Below are 18,513 nucleotides of genomic sequence, written 5' to 3'. Positions count from 1 at the left end.
TCATTGGGTTCACCCATATGAAGCTCATAAGGCTGCACGGATATATAGACGATTTCCTATCGGTCGATCAGGACAAATCACAACTCAGTCTAAACACAGTGTGTCTCATCCAACTTCTCACACATTTAGGTTTCCTGGTTCACTCTTAAAAATCAGAGCTAGTACCCACACAGGCCATCACCTACATAGGCGCAAGATTTATTCTCGACAAGGGCATAGTCGCACCCCCAGAGGACAGATATGCAAGGGTACAGCACATGATTACGAGCGCACTCGATCAGCCCGTCAAGTCGAGAAGGTGGTGGATGTCTTGCCTAGGCACGCTCACATCTATCCAAGACCTAACCTACAGAGGCAGGCTACAATTGCGGTCCTTGCAGATTTGGATGAACACCACCAAGAACCTAGAGCTGGAAGCACTAATCCAACCCCCAGAAGTTCGAATCTCAGAACTCCTTTGGTGGCTAGATCGTCAAAATGTCATGCCAGGTATTCCACTAAACTACCCCACCCCCCTACATCAACTCTACACAGATGCATCAGGAGAGGGTTGGGGTGCCCATATGGACGATGTCACCATTCAAGGGAAATGGTCCTCCCAAGAGAAAGAGTTGCACATCAACTGTCTAGAAATGAGAGCGATATATCTAGCATTAACAGCTTGGCTAGATCGTCTACACCACTCGTCAGTGAAGATAGCTACAGACAACACAACCGGGGTCGCTTACATACAGCACCAATGAGGCACAAGATCTCAGCCTTTACTGAAGGAGGTTACACGTTTATATGCCTTGGTAGACTCAGTGAGTTGCAAGATCGAAGTAAGACACATTCCGGGCAAGCTAAATATACTAGCAGATTACCTATCCCGGAAGAACAAGATAGTACCCACAGAATGGTCACTACATCCCGAGGTGTTCAAGTGGATAACCCAGGTATGGGACATTCCAAACATAGATCTATTCGCCACATGTCTCAACAACAAACTACCAGTCTATGTCAGCCCGGTACCAGATCCACTAGCACTCCAAGTCGATGCGCTCTCCATGGAATGGAAGGGAATGTTTGCTTACGCATTTCCCCCATGGGCTCTCCTAGACAGAGTACTGAGGAAAATAGAGGAAACGGACTGTGTCATAATCCTCATAGCCCCGGCATGGCCAAAAAGGGCTTGGTTTCCCAGACTTCTACAACTCCTGATAGAAGTACCTCTGAAACTCCCAGTACGTCACGACCTATTGAGACAACCAAAGATGGACATATTTTACGGCCGCCTCGACTACCTCCATCTTCACGCTTGGAAGTTATCTCGCATAAGATGCAAGCCGCCTGTTACTCTGAATCAGCTGCACGAAGAGTGGCTAGCTCATGGAGACCAACCTCATCTGCATTATACAATAACAGATGGGACAAGTTCGTCGAATGGAGAAGAGGAAAACAGTTACGTGGAGATATAACGATACCTATAGTAGCCGATTTCTTGCTCCATCTCAGAAATGACAAGAAATTACGACACGGCACTATCGAAGGATATAGATCAGCCCTGTCATCAGTATTACAACACGATGACCTATCTATAGGTACCCATCCAGTACTAAATCGACTTATGAAGTCTTTTGCCCTGGAAGATATAAAAGTACCACATACTTTTCCAAAATGGGATCTATCTATAGTATTGTCGGCATTGATGAAAGCACCGTATGAACCCATGAGTAGTGCGACATTACTATCAGTCTCCAAGAAAACTGCTTTTCTCTTAGCCTTGGCTACGGCGACTCGCGTGTCAGAACTACACGCTATTGATATCTCCACTGTAACCCATACCAAAGAATGGAAATCAGTGTCGTTCAGATCGCTCCCTGAATTTATTGCCAAAAACCAGTCGTCAACCTTCGGCCCACTCGGACATCGGCAATACACAATACCAGCCTTAAGTAAAAGTGTGGACTTCCCGGATAGATTGCTTTGCCCCATAAGAGCCTTGAGATACTTTATCACAGCGACTCAACCCCACAGAAAGCAGAGAAAACGCCTATTTATCTCTTGCAAGCCCTCGTCAGAAAAGGACATCGCAAAGGGCACTGTAGCGGGATGGCTAAAAACAGTTATCACAGATAGCTATAAAACGGCACAAATCTCCACTCCGATTTGGGGTAGCTGCAGACCCCACGAAATCAGAGCACTGGCAACAAGCCTAGCCACATGGAATACTGCATCCATCGAACAAATCGTGGCCAGCTGCCAGTGGAAGTCCCACAACACTTTTTCAAACTTTTACTTACGAGACATACAGACCGATCTAAATGGACTATACACTCTGGGGCCTTTGGTGGCCGCCCAGGTGATAGTTACCAAGTAAAGTAACCTGTTCCCTCCCTCTTCCAGGAAAGGGAAAAAAGAGGTGGGGGGGGTGAAGATTTCAGAAGTACCTCAGGAACTCAGGGTAAGTTGTACTTTGTTACTGGACTGCGCTATTGAGTTAGTAAAACAGGGCAAATGTCAACACTGAAATCAGAGATCGAAGGATTAAGTGATATACGGTAATCTACATGATAGGAAGGTCAATGTACTACCACCGGAAGTGACGTCATAGGAGTCATCACACCGGAGGAACGTTAAGATACGTTAAATATCACTATCCAAAAAGGGCATAACGGTAAACCACGTCATAAGTGATACGGGAGAATAGTGACACCGGAAGTGACGTCACAGATGACGTCATCACCGGAAGTGACGTCACAGATGACGTCATCACAGGAAGCGACGTCACTAAAAAGTCTAAGTATCACAAGGGAATATACATATACCCTTCACATGACGCCTTGAAAATTCTATACGTCTAAGTCTTGTAAGTAGACTATTAGACACATCCGTTTAAGACCCCTTTGGGCATATAATCCTTGGTTTTACCACTTCACTAGCCAAATATCTATGGGATGCTAGATACCAGAACCCGCCGGTCCCTCTGATGTATACTGGCACTGATGTGATAGAGGTGAGGTATTCACAAGAATTATCAAACAATAGTTATCATTGTGAATAATTCTAAGAATACCACCTCTATCACATCAGGAATTAATCCCTCCCACCTCCCCAAATATCTGCATCTAGTTGATGAGAGTATGGGTTGAAAGAAGTGACTAGATTCCCGCCTTGCGCATGCGCAGTGGCGCCTCTGGCAAGGGATAGGGTTTCCCTCACAACTATGGATATGTTGGCAGTGTAGTGGACGTCTGTTGAAAATTTATAAAAAATTTATAGTGTGGTTCTCAGCATAAACAGGAATTTATGGCACTGATGTGATAGAGGTGGTATTCTTAGAATTATTCACAATGATAACTATTGTTTGATATCTGTTGGAGAGCAGAGGTACATGAACTAAAGCACATGTCTGTTGGAGAGCATAGGTACATGAACTAGAGCACATGTCTGTTGTAGAGCAGAGGTACGTGAACTAGAGCACATGTCTGTAGGAGAGCAGAGGTACATGAACTAAAGCACATGTCTGTAGGAGAGCAGAGGTACATGAACTAGAGCACATGTCTGTTGGAGAGCAGAGGTACGTGAACTAGAGCACATGTCTGTAGGAGAGCAGATGTACATGAACTAAAGCACATGTCTGTAGGAGAGCAGAGGTACATGAACTAGAGCACATGTCTGTTGGAGAGCAGAGGTACGTGAACTAGAGCACATGTCTGTTGGAGAGCAGAGGTACGTGAACTAGAGCACATGTCTGTTGGAGAGCAGAGGTACATGAACTAGAGCACATGGCTGTAGGAGAGCAGAGGTACATGAACTAGAGCACATGTCTGTTGGAGAGCAGAGGTACATGAACTAAAGCACATGTCTGTAGGAGAGCAGAGGTACGTGAACTAGAGCACATGTCTGTAGGAGAGCAGAGGTACATGAACTAAAGCACATGTCTGTTGGAGAGCAGAGGTACATGAACTAAAGCACATGTCTGTAGGAGAGCAGAGGTACATGAACTAGAGCACATGTCTGTTGGAGAACAGAGGTACATGAACTAAAGCACATGTCTGTTGGAGAGCAGAGGTACGTGAACTAGAGCACAGCTGTAGGAGAGCAGAGGTACATGAACTAAAGCACATACATATCTGTTGGAGAGCAGAGGTACATGAACTAAAGCACATGTCTGTTGGAGAGCAGAGGTACATGAACTAAAGCACATGTCTGTTGTAGAGCAGAGGTACATGAACTAGAGCACATGTCTGTAGGAGAGCAGAGGTACATGAACTAGAGCACATGTCTGTAGGAGAGCAGAGGTACATGAACTAGAGCACATGTCTGTTGGAGAGCAGAGGTACGTGAACTAGAGCACATGTCTGTAGGAGAGCAGATGTACATGAACTAAAGCACATGTCTGTAGGAGAGCAGAGGTACATGAACTAGAGCACATGTCTGTTGGAGAGCAGAGGTACGTGAACTAGAGCACATGTCTGTTGGAGAGCAGAGGTACATGAACTAGAGCACATGTCTGTAAGAGAGCAGAGGTACATGAACTAAAGCACATGTCTGTTGGAGAGCAGAGGTACGTGAACTAGAGCACATGTCTGTTGGAGAGCAGAGGTACATGAACTAGAGCACATGTCTGTAGGAGAGCAGAGGTACGTGAACTAAAGCACATGTCTGTTGGAGAGCAGAGGTACGTGAACTAGAGCACATGTCTGTTGGAGAGCAGAGGTACATGAACTAAAGCACATGTCTGTTGGAGAGCAGAGGTACGTGAACTAGAGCACATGTCTGTAGGAGAGCAGAGGTACATGAACTAGAGCACATGTCTGTTGGAGAGCAGAGGTACGTGAACTAGAGCACATGTCTGTAGGAGAGCAGAGGTACGTGAACTAGAGCACATGTCTGTAGGAGAGCAGAGGTACGTGAACTAGAGCACATGACTGTTGCAGACACTGGCACTGTAATGATCCTCACATAGCCACACAATGCAAATACACCTCCTCCGTGGTCTAGTGGTAGAATGTCCGCCCGGAGAGTGGAAGGTCTGGGGTTCGATCCCCGGCTCCATCATATCAAATGACTTAAAAGGTGGTACTTGTTGTTACCCTCCCTGGTGCATTAAGGACTGATCGGTTCGGCGTCATTATGCTGTGTCTGAGTGGGGTATTCATGTTAAACTGTGGCATGGTATCTCAGTGGGCTAGCACTATAAATCAGCATTAGTCCAGACTAGTACAAGCAGACACACACACACACAAACACACACACATGCAAGCATGCACGTCGCTGTATAAGTGCAATAATCTTGGATGCGATATGTTTTCTCCCCATTTCACATCACCTCACAATGCACGTCGCTATATAAGTGCAATAATCTTGGACGCGACGTTAAACCCAATTTCACCTCACCTCACCTCACCTCACAATGCTAATACTTCCCAGTGGAAACAGTTCTTTTGTAACAAAACACCCTCCATAAACATTCAAAAGTTGAGTCTAGTCTTGACATTTTCACTTAGCTCTAGACATTTCTATACACAATAAAGGCATGAGACACGGAAATGAGCTGACAGCTCTGTCCTATAGGAGCTGCTACATTGACATTCAGTATTTTATGTGGAATGTTGTAAGGAGTGGTTGCACCAATACATACTTGTCACAGTTTCAAGTTCCTGCTTATGTCTGGTTCTTGGTTTACAAGCAGAGGTCTTTAGGCTGCTCGCATTGCCTGGAATGCTGTGTGCAGTACAACCAGCTATGTGGAATGATCTATTCTGTACAACCTGTTGTGTTGAATAATCTATTCTGTACAACCTGTTGTGTTGAATTATCTATTCTGCACAACCAGTCATGTTGAATGATCTATTCTGTACAACCTGTTACGTTGAATGATCTATTCTGCACAACCAGTCATGTTGAATGAACTATTCTGTACAACCAGTTATGTTGAATGATCTATTCTGCACAACCAGTTGTGTTGAATGATCTGTTCTGTACAACCAGTTATGTTGAATGATCTGTTCTGTACAACCAGTTATGTTGAATGATCTCTTCTGTACAACCAGTCATGTTGAATGATCTATTCTGTACAACCAGCTATGTTGAATGATCTATTCTGCACAACCAGTTATATAGAATGGTATATTCTGTACAACCAGTTGTGTAGAATGATCTATTCTGTACAACCTGTTGTGTTGAATGATCTATTCTGTACATCCAGCTATGTTGAATGATCTGTTCTGTACAACCAGTTGTGTTGAATGATCTATTCTGTACAACCAGCTATGTTGAATGATCTATTCTGCACAACCAGCTATGTTGAATGATCTGTTCTGTAGAACCAGTTATGTTGAATGATCTGTTCTGTACAACCAGCTATGTTGAATGATCTATTCTGTACAACCAGCTATGTTGAATGATCTATTCTGCACAACCAGTTATATAGAATGGTATATTCTGTACAACCAGTTGTGTAGAATGATCTATTCTGTACAACCAGCTATGTTGAATGATCTATTCTGCACAACCAGTTGTGTTGAATGATCTGTTCTGTACAACCAGTTATGTTGAATGATCTGTTCTGTACAACCAGTTATGTTGAATGATCTCTTCTGTACAACCAGTCATGTTGAATGATCTATTCTGTACAACCAGCTATGTTGAATGATCTATTCTGCACAACCAGTTATATAGAATGGTATATTCTGTACAACCAGTTGTGTAGAATGATCTATTCTGTACAACCTGTTGTGTTGAATGATCTATTCTGTACATCCAGCTATGTTGAATGATCTGTTCTGTACAACCAGTTGTGTTGAATGATCTATTCTGTACAACCAGCTATGTTGAATGATCTATTCTGTACATCCAGCTATGTTGAAAGATCTTTTCTGTACAACCAGTTGTGTTGAATGATCTATTCTGTACAACCAGCTATGTTGAATGATCTATTCTGCACAACCAGCTATGTTGAATGATCTGTTCTGTAGAACCAGTTATGTTGAATGATCTGTTCTGTACAACCAGCTATGTTGAATGATCTATTCTGTACAACCAGCTATGTTGAATGATCTATTCTGCACAACCAGTTATATAGAATGGTATATTCTGTACAACCAGTTGTGTAGAATGATCTATTCTGTACAACCTGTTGTGTTGAATGATCTATTCTGTACATCCAGCTATGTTGAATGATCTGTTCTGTACAACCAGCTATGTTGAAAGATCTTTTCTGTACAACCAGTTGTGTTGAATGATCTATTCTGTACAACCTGTTGTGTTGAATGATCTATTCTGTACATCCAGCTATGTTGAATGATCTGTTCTGTACAACCAGTTGTGTTGAATGATCTATTCTGTACAACCAGCTATGTTGAATGATCTATTCTGTACAACCAGCTATGTTGAATGATCTATTCTGCACAACCAGTTATATAGAATGTTCTATTCTGTACAACCAGTTGTGTTGAATCATCTATTCTGTACAACCTGTTGTGTTGAATGATCTATTCTGTAAAACCAGCTATGTTGAATGATCTTTTCTGTACAACCAGTTGTGTGGAATTGTTACATTAATATAATTTGATGGGGTACAAACTCCTACCATATTTGCGCAGTTGATGTGTGTGAAGGAGACAGGAGGTTCTGAAGTAGAGGGTTCAGAGAGACAGGGTTGAATGACAGTGCCTTGATTGGATGTGTCTCCAGCCTGTCTCTAGTCCGTCTGTCTCAAGTGGCTGTCACCTAATGACCTGAAACACAGTATCACAGAGAGTCTGGTCAGAGCTCACACCATAACACACTCCATCAAGACATGCACTACGAAGAAACCACGGGTTATGTGTATTATAACATAACTAGTCCTTCATGAAGTATTGAGTTAAATATTTCACAACTATGAAGAAGACTGTTGTGATGTTTTGTGTCATGTTGTTTTAGCTCTGTTGATAATACTTACATGTTCTTAACCACTGACTTAAGTGCCCTCTGTTGATATGTCACACTTACATGTACTTAACCACTGACTTAAGTGCCCTCTGTTGATATGTCACATTTACATGTTCTTACCCACGGACTTAAGTGCCCTCTGTTGATATGTCATACTTACATGTTCTTAACCACTGACTTAAGTGCCCTCTGTTGATATGTCACACTTACATGTACTTAACCACTGACTTAAGTGCCCTCTGTTGATATGTCACACTTACATGTTCTTAACCACTATCTTAAGTGCCCTCTGTTGATATGTCACACTTACATGTTCTTACCCACTGACTTAAGTGCCCTCTGTTGATATGTCACACTTACATGTACTTAACCACTGACAAATTATGTAAGTGCCCTCTGTTGATATGTCACACTTACATGTACTTAACAACTGACTTAAGTGTCCTCTGTTGATATGTCACACTTACATGTTCTTACCCACGGACTTAAGTGCCCTCTGTTGATATGTCACACTTACATGTTCTTACCCACGGACTTAAGTGCCCTCTGTTGATATGTCACACTTACATGTTCTTAACCACTGACTTAAGTGCCCTCTGTTGATTTGTCACACTTACATGTTCTTACCCACTGACTTAAGTGCCCTCTGTTGATATGTCACACTTACATGTACTTAACCACTGACTTAAGTGCCCTCTGTTGATATGTCACACTTACATGTACTTAACCACTATCTTAAGTGCCCTCTGTTGATATGTCACACTTACATGTACTTAACCACTGACTTAAGTGCCCTCTGTTGATATGTCACACTTACATGTACTTAACCACTGACTTAAGTGCCCTCTGTTGATATGTCACACTTACATGTACCTAACCACTGACTTAAGTGCCCTCTGTTGATATGTCACACTTACATGTTCTTAACCACTGACTTAAGTGCCCTCTGTTGATATGTCACACTTACATGTACTTAACCACTATCTTAAGTGCCCTCTGTTGATATGTCACACTTACATGTTCTTAACCACTGACTTAAGTGCCCTCTGTTGATTTGTCACACTTACATGTACTTAACCACTATCTTAAGTGCCCTCTGTTGATATGTCACACTTACATGTTCTTACCCACTGACTTAAGTGCCCTCTGTTGATATGTCATACGTACATGTACTTAACCACTGACTTAAGTGACCTCTGTTGATGTGTCACACTTACATGTTCTTACCCACTGACTTAAGTGACCTCTGTTGATGTGTCACACTTACATGTTCTTAACCACTGACTAAAGTGCCCTCTGTTGATATGTCACACTTACATGTTCTTAACCACTGACTAAAGTGCCCTCTGTTGATGTGTCACACTTACATGTTCTTACCCACTGACTTAAGTGCCCTCTGTTGATGTGTCACACTTACGTGTACCTAACCACTGACTTAAGTGCCCTCTGTTGATATGTCACACTTACATGTTCTTACCCACTGACTTAAGTGCCCTATCTTGATAGTTCAAGCAAACAATATTGGGGAGATATTGTTTACAAAGTTAATATTTTTAAATGAGTCATGTCATATATATTTCATGATTAAATGCCATATTGTGTTGTGTCCAGCACTGCAATGGCATTATTTGACCAATACTTAATAAGAGACCTTATACCGGTATATGATGTCTGACTAGACAGGTTGAGTCTATTGCCTATAATTAGTAAAAAGTAACTGTTAAATTTGAAAAATCCTGTATACAGTCAAGTCTCATTAATCCAACACTCGTTAATCCAACAATCGCCTTTATTCGACACTAATGATGAGAACCGATTAAATCTGTGGTATTAAGACCTGTTAATCCAACATTCTCGCAGTCCAACTCTGACACACCTCATTTGAAATGAATTACTGAAATCACTCATTAATCAGTATCGTTATCCGACACAGTGATCAGTGTACTCCGTGGTAATATGCCCACGAGTACACAGCCCCATGTTTTGATGCGAGACGAGTCAGCTAGTAGCTGCAGAGACTGTCCAGACTATGCTTTTTAAAGTACCGTATTCGACGTAATAAGCGCCCAGGGCGCTCTCAAAATTAGAAAAAGTGGGCTCTTATTAGAATATTACTTTGGTGAAAAAAAACAGAGTTGAAAGGTAAAATTTGTGGTTTATGCTGACAGCCTGAAATGTTTATGTACGACTGATATATTTTTCTAGAATTTAATTGCCCATAATTAAGGGTGCATATAACACACGAGTGCGTATTGTACACGAATAAATAAGTCTTGTGAACATTGATCAATCGGAAGGGGTGCTAATTGGGATTGTTCACTAGCCAATATATTAGCAAATACCGCTGTGGGCGCTTTTTAGAGCTGGGCGCTTATTACGTCGAATACTGTATTTTGAATCAGTTATACAGCTCGTAACAGAAGTTTTGTGTTAAGCTTAACAGTAGAGGTTGCATGATTAGAAAACATGTTCCACTTACAAACATTCAATATGAACATTTCATTTTTTATTACAACATGTTTGAATCGTTATCTATCATGTAGTTGTCCGATTTTCGGTCACGAACGTTGATACTACCCGGATATTTAATTTTGTTTATCTGACATACTCGTTAATCCGACATAATCATATGCATCCAACCATGTCAGATTAATGGGACTTGACTGTATTATTCCAGTATACACAAAACTGTGACATATGTTGAATGGGATGGAGTCACCCGAGAAATGCATTGTCTTCATATTCAAGCTTCTTTGAGCTTATGAAAAGCCCCCTCAATCTGCCTGTGTCATATGTTGACCTTGTGTGTACCGTGTGTATTTACCTCCATAGCCAGGGATGTACTAGACAGGGGATGAGAGATGAAGCAAGGGAAGATGTTATACAATGTGTCTGATACCCTTGTCTTGCCAATACACTGCTACACACAAGCAGATAGGTGTTCTGGGACCTGTGCCGATACTAATTGCTTATTGTTGCAATATGATTGGGCGGGATCCTGTTTGCTTGTTTTGTAAACAGCGTGTACAGGTTGCTGTCTTTGATGTGACATGTGTAATTTGGAGAATGATGTGTGAGAGACGGCTACCGGAGCTGATGGGCGATGGGCAGACAGTGTCCCTGCCTTGTCATTACCCACCGTCAGGGGATACAGAACATATAAACAACCATGAGCCCTGGGGTGGGGGTAGGTGAAAGGCCAGGGTCTTAGCCCATGATCAGTACTGGTCAGCTACAGGTGTTGGAGGGTCACCAGTCTTGCTGCAAATATCCACAGCAACTAGCTTGACCACAGGTCATTTATTCTCCATTATCACCTCAGCTGGATGTTTAGGACAAAAGCCAAACTGACCACAATCCAACACCAATGCCTGGCTGACCGTTGCAATTTGCCGATGGGTCAGTCACTGGTCGTTAGATGGCCGTAGCAATTTAAATAAAGCCATTCAGCTATACAAAGGATCAAGTTTGTGTTCAAATCATGAGGATCTTCAAAGCAGTCTTGTGTTAGTTTGGGCATACAGTTTGTTGTGGGCGACAAAGAAAGTGATGGGATTGATGACTGCACTGCCGACCGGGTATCTTTACCTGCAGATTAGTGCGAAGTATCAGGTGAGCGTCAGTCCACGGTCGGGTCACAGTCAAGAACAGACCTTCCCACTAACAACAACTGCAAACATTGACTAGAAACATTTAGAATCATTGCAGATAGATTTCAAATATTACTTTGTTCTGCTTGATGAATATTGATGACTTAGGTGCAAAACGATATTCATTCACTCACATGAATCATTGAATTGAGAAATGAAAATTTGATTGGTATTTATGGTCTGTTGGTGTTAAAGTATTGACAGCATTAGACAAAGTTATGTGTGAAGTATATGGATTATGTCCCAGATGAGGTGTTGGTGTAATTAGATGTTGAATTATCTGCACCTGTGTTACTAATATGTGAGTCTTGTCTTACACAACAACAACTAGTCCTGTGAACAGTGATCCTCTCTATGATGAGATACAATGTATCACCACTAACCCTGTGTTCAAGTGTCCAGGTGGTCACCCATCCAAGTACTTGTACCACTGCTGGGACTGAAAGCACTGCCCTCAAGCACAGGGCGCTAGGGAGCTACTGTTGGGACTCAGTTTACCTAAATGCATTGATGGATGCTATCACATGAAGTACTTGGTTAACTGGTCGAGTGATATAATTTCTGCGAATCCTCTACCTCTATTACATCATGGCCATTAATCCTATATTTTGGCTGCAGACACATTATAACTAAATCTTCAGATTTTCACCAGAAGTCCTTTTCACTGTCAACTACACACAATTAGTTGTTCCCCTAATAGCACATGTAGCTCCTCAGCTCTTCTGTGCAAAAGGCGGGAAAAAGGTGACCATGCATATTCTGAAATCAGAACAGGTTAGTCTTATTCAAGTATTTTGGGGTGTGTTTTTGCATTATTATATTGATATGCAACAACATTTGGGACAGTGAGGTGCATGACAATATATATTTATACATCAAAGTGACCATATTGCTAGCTCTCAGGAGGGCTCCAAGACAACACATGGATCCGTAAACCAATGTAAACAAAGGATAACTACGCAAATCGACTAAAAATTCATGTTTTAGGATATTTTCACAATGAAATTTAACTATTCTATGACATGTTTATCGAGAGGTGTAGACTTCATGAAACAGATGAAAAACATATGCAATATCTTGAATTGACTGTGTAAGATGTGACAAATTGTCTCAGGTGCTGGGCTGTGGAAGAGGTACTATGCTGGCCGCATGGATCTCTGGGTAGGAGAGTGAAGCAATAACCACAGGTTGCTGGGTTATGGCCATAATATATCTGAGTAAAACAATGTCCATCTACTCATACAATTGGATGTTTCATTATCCATACAAAAATATGCCAAATATTTGCGCAGTTGCTATTGGACATAAAGGATCTCTATATGATGTTTCTTTGTCTTGTAGCTATGACGATGGCTTGCTGGAAGTGATGGCACTGTACTCTTCCTTCCACATAGCACAGCTCCAGGTCGGGCTGGCAGCGCCGTTTAGACTCGGACAAGCAAGGAAAGTGAAGGTTAGCAAAATTTGGGTAAATTGAACATCGACAACTTTACTTAGTTTACAAGATTTTCAACATACAGATACGTACTTGTCAGTACTATTTTAGTGAGCTTTGAGTTGTGGTGTTTCAGATCAGCCTGCATGGTGGGAAGGCCCCGATGCAGGTAGACGGAGAACCATGGGAACAGCTCCCTGCAGACATCGTCATCACACACCACAGCCAGGCCGCCGTGATGGCCATCAGCTAGAGGCGGCTGGGAGGATGGGAAGGGATGGTACAGAGAAGTATGTGTCACAAGGAAGGATTGTGACACATGGAAGATGAGAAGGAATGGTTGAGCAGCAGGTGTCATCAGGGAGTGACAGGGAGACTGCTACTGTCAGATACCTGAAGGAACTGTATGGTTGAGGTGGAGTAGGTCTGTAGGTCCAGTAGAGGTGTTCTGGGTTAGGAGTAGTAGGTGTAGTGATGTAAGTACATATGCGTATAATGCAAGGGTGCTGGCTACACTCTTGTGAATCTTGTGAATTTCAGTTCATGGCCAATTTTTTAGTGTACTTTGAGCACCAAGGCGGTACACTTCAGATTAAGGGGACGATGAAGAACACTTCAAATTGAGAGGAGGATGCAGAACACTTCAGATTAGAAGGTTGATGCAGAACACTTCAGATTGGAAGGCCGATGCAGAACACTTCAGATTGGGAGGACAATGCAGAACACTTAAGATTAGAAGGTCACTGCAGAACACTTTAGATTTGGAAGGTTGATGCAGAACACTTCAGATTAGAAGGTTGATGCAGAACACTTCAGATTAGAAGGTAGATGCAGAACACTTCAGATTGGGAGGATGATACAGAACACTTCAGACTAGAAGGTCGATGCAGAACATTTCAGATTGGGAGGACAATGCAGAACACTTCAGACTAGAAGGTCGATGCAGAACACTTCAGATTGGGAGGACAATGCAGAACACTTCAGACTAGAAGGTCGATGCAGAACACTTCAGATTGGGAGGACAATGCAGAACACTTCAGATTAGAAGGTCGATGCAGAACAATTCAGATTGGAAGGAGGACACAGAACACTTCAGATTGGAAGGTCAATGCAGAACACTTCAGATTGGGAGGACAATGCAGAACACTTCAGACTAGAAGGTCGATGCAGAACATTTCAGATTGGGAGGACAATGCAGAACACTTCAGATTAGAAGGTCAATGCAGAACACTTCAGATTGGGAGGACAATGCAGAACACTTCAGATTAGAAGGTCGATGCAGAACACTTCAGATTGGGAGGACGATGCAGAACACTTCAGATTGGAAGGAGGACACAGAACACTTCAGATTGGAAGGTCGATGCAGAACACTTCTGATTGTGAGGATGATGCAGAACTCTTCTGATTGTGAGGATGATGCAGAACTCTTCTGATTGTGAGGATGTTGCAGAACACTTCAGATTGGTAGGACAATGCAGAACACTTTAGATTAGAAGGTCAATGCAGAACACTTCAGATTGGGAGGCCGATGCAGAACACTTCAGATTGGAAGGACAATGCAGAATGCTTGAGATTGCGAGGACAATGCAGAACACTTCAGATTGGGAGGATGATGCAGGACACTTCTGATTTGAAGGTCTATGCAGAATACTTCAAATTGGGAAGATGATGAAGAAAAAATGTAGATGGATATATACAGCCCATGTATGCTGTATGCTTGTCTGACAGTATCCAAAGACTCCTGTGTTAAAGAAAACACACTCAAGCTTTCTTATCAATAGAAACACATAGTACACCTTCCCTGATGACGCCATCAGATCCTGCCTTGGCTGCTCACTACGTGTCAACAGTGTCAGTGTCACAATAGGTCATAATGTCGAACTCATAACAGCAAAGCAAAGTCATGATGAGTCCGGAGCAGGGAATCTCCTTGAGGTATCTGTATTGTACAGAAGCTGTTGGACTGGTATGTGTATGCCTGCAGGTGTGAACTATATCCAGGTGATACAGTATGTATAGTATCAGGTACAGTGTTGTACAGTATGGGACACAGCACTGTACAGTAGTGACTGGTGGGCTAACTAAGCTTTGCTACTATGTGTATCTCCTTTTGTGTTGTGTGTAGTGTTGTCGCTCAGAGCACCAGCATGTCTTACTATGTGTGGGTCCCACTGAGGTGCTGGTCATCTATTCATCGGGAAACTTTGTCCTGTGTCCAGTGCAAATATGTTTGTAATCAATGTTGTCACACTATGTTTTGTTTGATGACTTGTGACTTGTAGGTTTTTGTTTTGTGACAAGAATTCAGAATCTCGCCAGTGTTAAGACTTTCTGTTGACATCAGTGAAATTTGTACAGACTTGTTTTTAACATTTTGGTAGACACAGTAACACATCCAAGGCCTTTGTTGGCTAGTGTTAGAGGTCTTTTTGAATTGTGTGAAAGATCTTAGTCGGCTTGTGTCAAAGATCTTTGTAAACCAAATATTAGTAGACCTCTGTCTGAGATCACTTTTTTCCTCATCGAAGACCTTACTTCATGGTCCAGCCAAATTGTGAAAAAAAGAAGCAACTCTATGCGACTGCTTGCAGTCATGCAGTTACTTGTTTTCTAAACCATCTTAAATATTATATCTTTTTTATCCTTTTTATTTATTATCACATTTTTATATAATATCGTTTTCTATAGTTTTTATAAGAAGTTATGTAGTTTTCTTTCCTTTTCATTTATACCTCCTGGTTTGTCCATGTAGTGAATAATGATCCTGCATAATGCAACACCTTGGTAAAGTGGACACTTTATTACAAGATGGAGAGTTGAAGCATGTTTTTGTGCTATTCTGTTTCATCCTACTATGGATATTATGCTTTTGTGAGATTGTGCCAACATTTTATTATTTTGAATTATACACTGTTTACAGATATGTTTTTTTATTTATTCCTGGGTTGAACTTAATTTGCATAAATATTGTTTTATCTGATGATTAGTAGAAGCATTAAGCAGCTTTGGAAGCTGGCAGTGAACTAGAGTTCAGATTGTTACCATGGTGACAGTTCAGATACTTAGGTCATTGGTTCAGTTCACTTATATAGCATTATTCAGTGCAATGTCATTCTATTTGAAGTATAGAAGTAAGCTATAGTCATGATGTGAGGTCGCTGTTGTCATTGGAAAAGCAATACTTGGTGTGTAGCTATTTTGAGTCAGATTTTGCAACAATGTTACAAATGTTTTTATATTTTAAATTCAAGCTGAATGTGACTGATAATTGAGTATGTAACATTTTCTTTTCTTATGAAATATATATAGAACATAGTGAAAGGGTTCCTGTTTGCAAACATATTATTGTTGATGTAATTCAAAGAGACAGTCTATCTCTAAGATACTTCTGTACCAATTGGGACGCTACTCCCAATGTTAAATCCAACATGTACATTCAGGCCTTGTTGCATATGCTCATGTTGATTTGGGAAACAGGTAGTTGGATTCATTAATAAATGCAGTTGGAATACGCTTTACTCCAAGTAATTGTCATGTTGCAAGCTGATCACAGACATGATTTTTGTTAGGTACGAAATTGTCCGCTGGTGTTTGCCCAGTATGAAAAGTACTTGGATGACCACTGCATCCTGACAACACTGATCAATGCTCACAACATCGACCATTGGTTTTCCTGGTTTACACACTCAGCAGGTTGCCAGGATACAGCTGTCATATTTGCTGGAACATAAAGACATCCATCTCCAGCGGAGATATAGTTGGAATAATCTCACATGTCTATATATCTGGACCAATGTTATATGTCTCGCATGTGCAATATTGTATAGAAATATACAGCATTTTGTTACATAATGTTTTGTGAATAGACGTTGTAATGCAGGATAAGTATTTAAATTTTAAAAATATCTACATTTTACTGGGGTTCTATTGTACATTATTTTGTATTTATTGATATGTTGTTTTTTGACTTGATATTGATAAGCCCTGGTTGATACCTCAGGTACATATTGTACCATGTGCTCTGGAACCAAATACTGGGAACCAATACTGAACCCATGTCCAATACAGAGAACTCTCTGAAGTAAGATAGAAGTAGTGGATTTCAATGATCAGATGGACAATCAGTCAAGTCTCCAAGTACCTGAAGGACCAAGAGAATGGTCAGTATAGTAGCATGGTAATCTAGCAGGAGAGCCCCAGGTCCATCAGAGAATGGTCAGTATAGTAGCGTGGTAATCTAGCAGGAGAGCTCCAGGTCCATGTAGGAGCTCATCCTCCTGTTGAAAACAATGACATATATATATATATATATATATATATATATATATATATATATATATATATATATATATATATATATATATATGATATATATATATATATATATTAAAATATGTTGAAAAGTATCTATGAGGATGTACACCTTGTCTTTTATCTTTTATTTATTTTAGGCAGTGTTTTATGTACAGCAATTCTTTATGTAAATGTTGTAAGCTTTTATTGTGAAATAAAGATGTTTTAAAAGTTGATGTTTCTGTCCATGGTGAGAGAAGACAGTGGTAGTGAGCAGGTTTCTGGAGGATGGGTCTTTGGCCCAGTTTTTGCCCTTCATCTATTCCAGGGCAGAGTAGGTCTCAGTACATTACATTGTTGCAAGGTGTTTTATAGGCTTATAGTTTTAAATAAAATATATATCTGGTTTTGTAGCTGAAGCAGAAAAATATCTAATCTGGATAGGGGGGTCGGGTAGCCTAGTGGTTAAAGTGTTCGCTCGTCACGCAGAAGACCCGGGTTCGATTCCCGACATGGGTACAATATTTGAAGCGTGTCCCCCGCCGTGATATTGCTGGAATATTGCTAAAAGCAGCGTAAAACCATACTCACTCACTCTAATCTGGATACAAAATCCCTGGCTCCCGACAGAATATCAAATGGTCGGTGCCTAATTCAAAATGGGATATGATTTAAATTGGGTGATGTATGTTTAGATCGTCCTGGGAGCTGCATGACTTATTGTTTAACCTTAGATATAGCCTGAAAACATTACTAAGGTATGCCCTCTAGTGCCATGGGCTAGGACAGGGCTTGCACTTTAGGACCCTGTGTGACACCTTTGTCAAACACTGCAGTTTTCATAGCTATGCATCGGTAGAAATATGCCAACTGCTGTGTTTCCCATGTATAGCTAGAGCCGGTTGTTGAACACAGAATGTCCACCCGTCCAACGTGGAGAGCACAACTAAGGCCAGTTCCACAAAACACTTTAATGGCTGCGATATCACAAATACTGCTGCTATAAAAGACACGACAAGCACCAGGGCGTCGTCGGCATCACCGCGGGGTGTGCTGGCAGTTTCTGATACAGACTGTATACAATTGACAATTTACTACCAATTTCTACAAATAGTAGAGCGTATATCTACAGCGCAATCCCGTGGGAAAGTGACCCAGATGCTTTAGAAATATATTTTAAATTCCACTTACACCTATCTCTTTGTGGTGCATACA

General features: G+C 41.3%; 1 protein-coding gene across 2 annotated transcripts in view; it reads left to right on the top strand.

Annotated features, from left to right (window-relative positions):
- The window catches only part of LOC124139558 (diacylglycerol kinase epsilon-like), a 98,567-nt gene extending 81,506 nt beyond the window's left edge, over nucleotides 1–17,061 (top strand). The window contains exons 9-11 of one of the 2 annotated variants that reach the window (XR_007223029.1): nucleotides 12,912–13,023; nucleotides 13,142–14,053; nucleotides 14,110–17,061. Coding sequence is in view for 1 of the 2 variants with exons in the window: in XM_046506731.2 (XP_046362687.2) it covers nucleotides 12,912–13,023; nucleotides 13,142–13,258 (229 nt within the window). In the remaining variant the exon portion in view is untranslated. Of the gene's footprint in view, nucleotides 1–12,911; nucleotides 13,024–13,141 lie in introns of both variants that reach the window. The other variant, XM_046506731.2, reaches the window with a different exon arrangement.
- Nucleotides 17,062–18,513: the final 1,452 nt, after the last annotated feature.

This window comes from Haliotis rufescens, unplaced genomic scaffold, assembly GCF_023055435.1.
Source record: "Haliotis rufescens isolate VD_foot unplaced genomic scaffold, xgHalRufe1.0.p SCAF_28, whole genome shotgun sequence".
Taxonomy (NCBI): domain Eukaryota; kingdom Metazoa; phylum Mollusca; class Gastropoda; order Lepetellida; family Haliotidae; genus Haliotis; species Haliotis rufescens.
The sequence above is the reverse complement of the archived record's forward strand: the minus strand, read 5'-3'. Positions and strand labels throughout refer to the sequence as shown.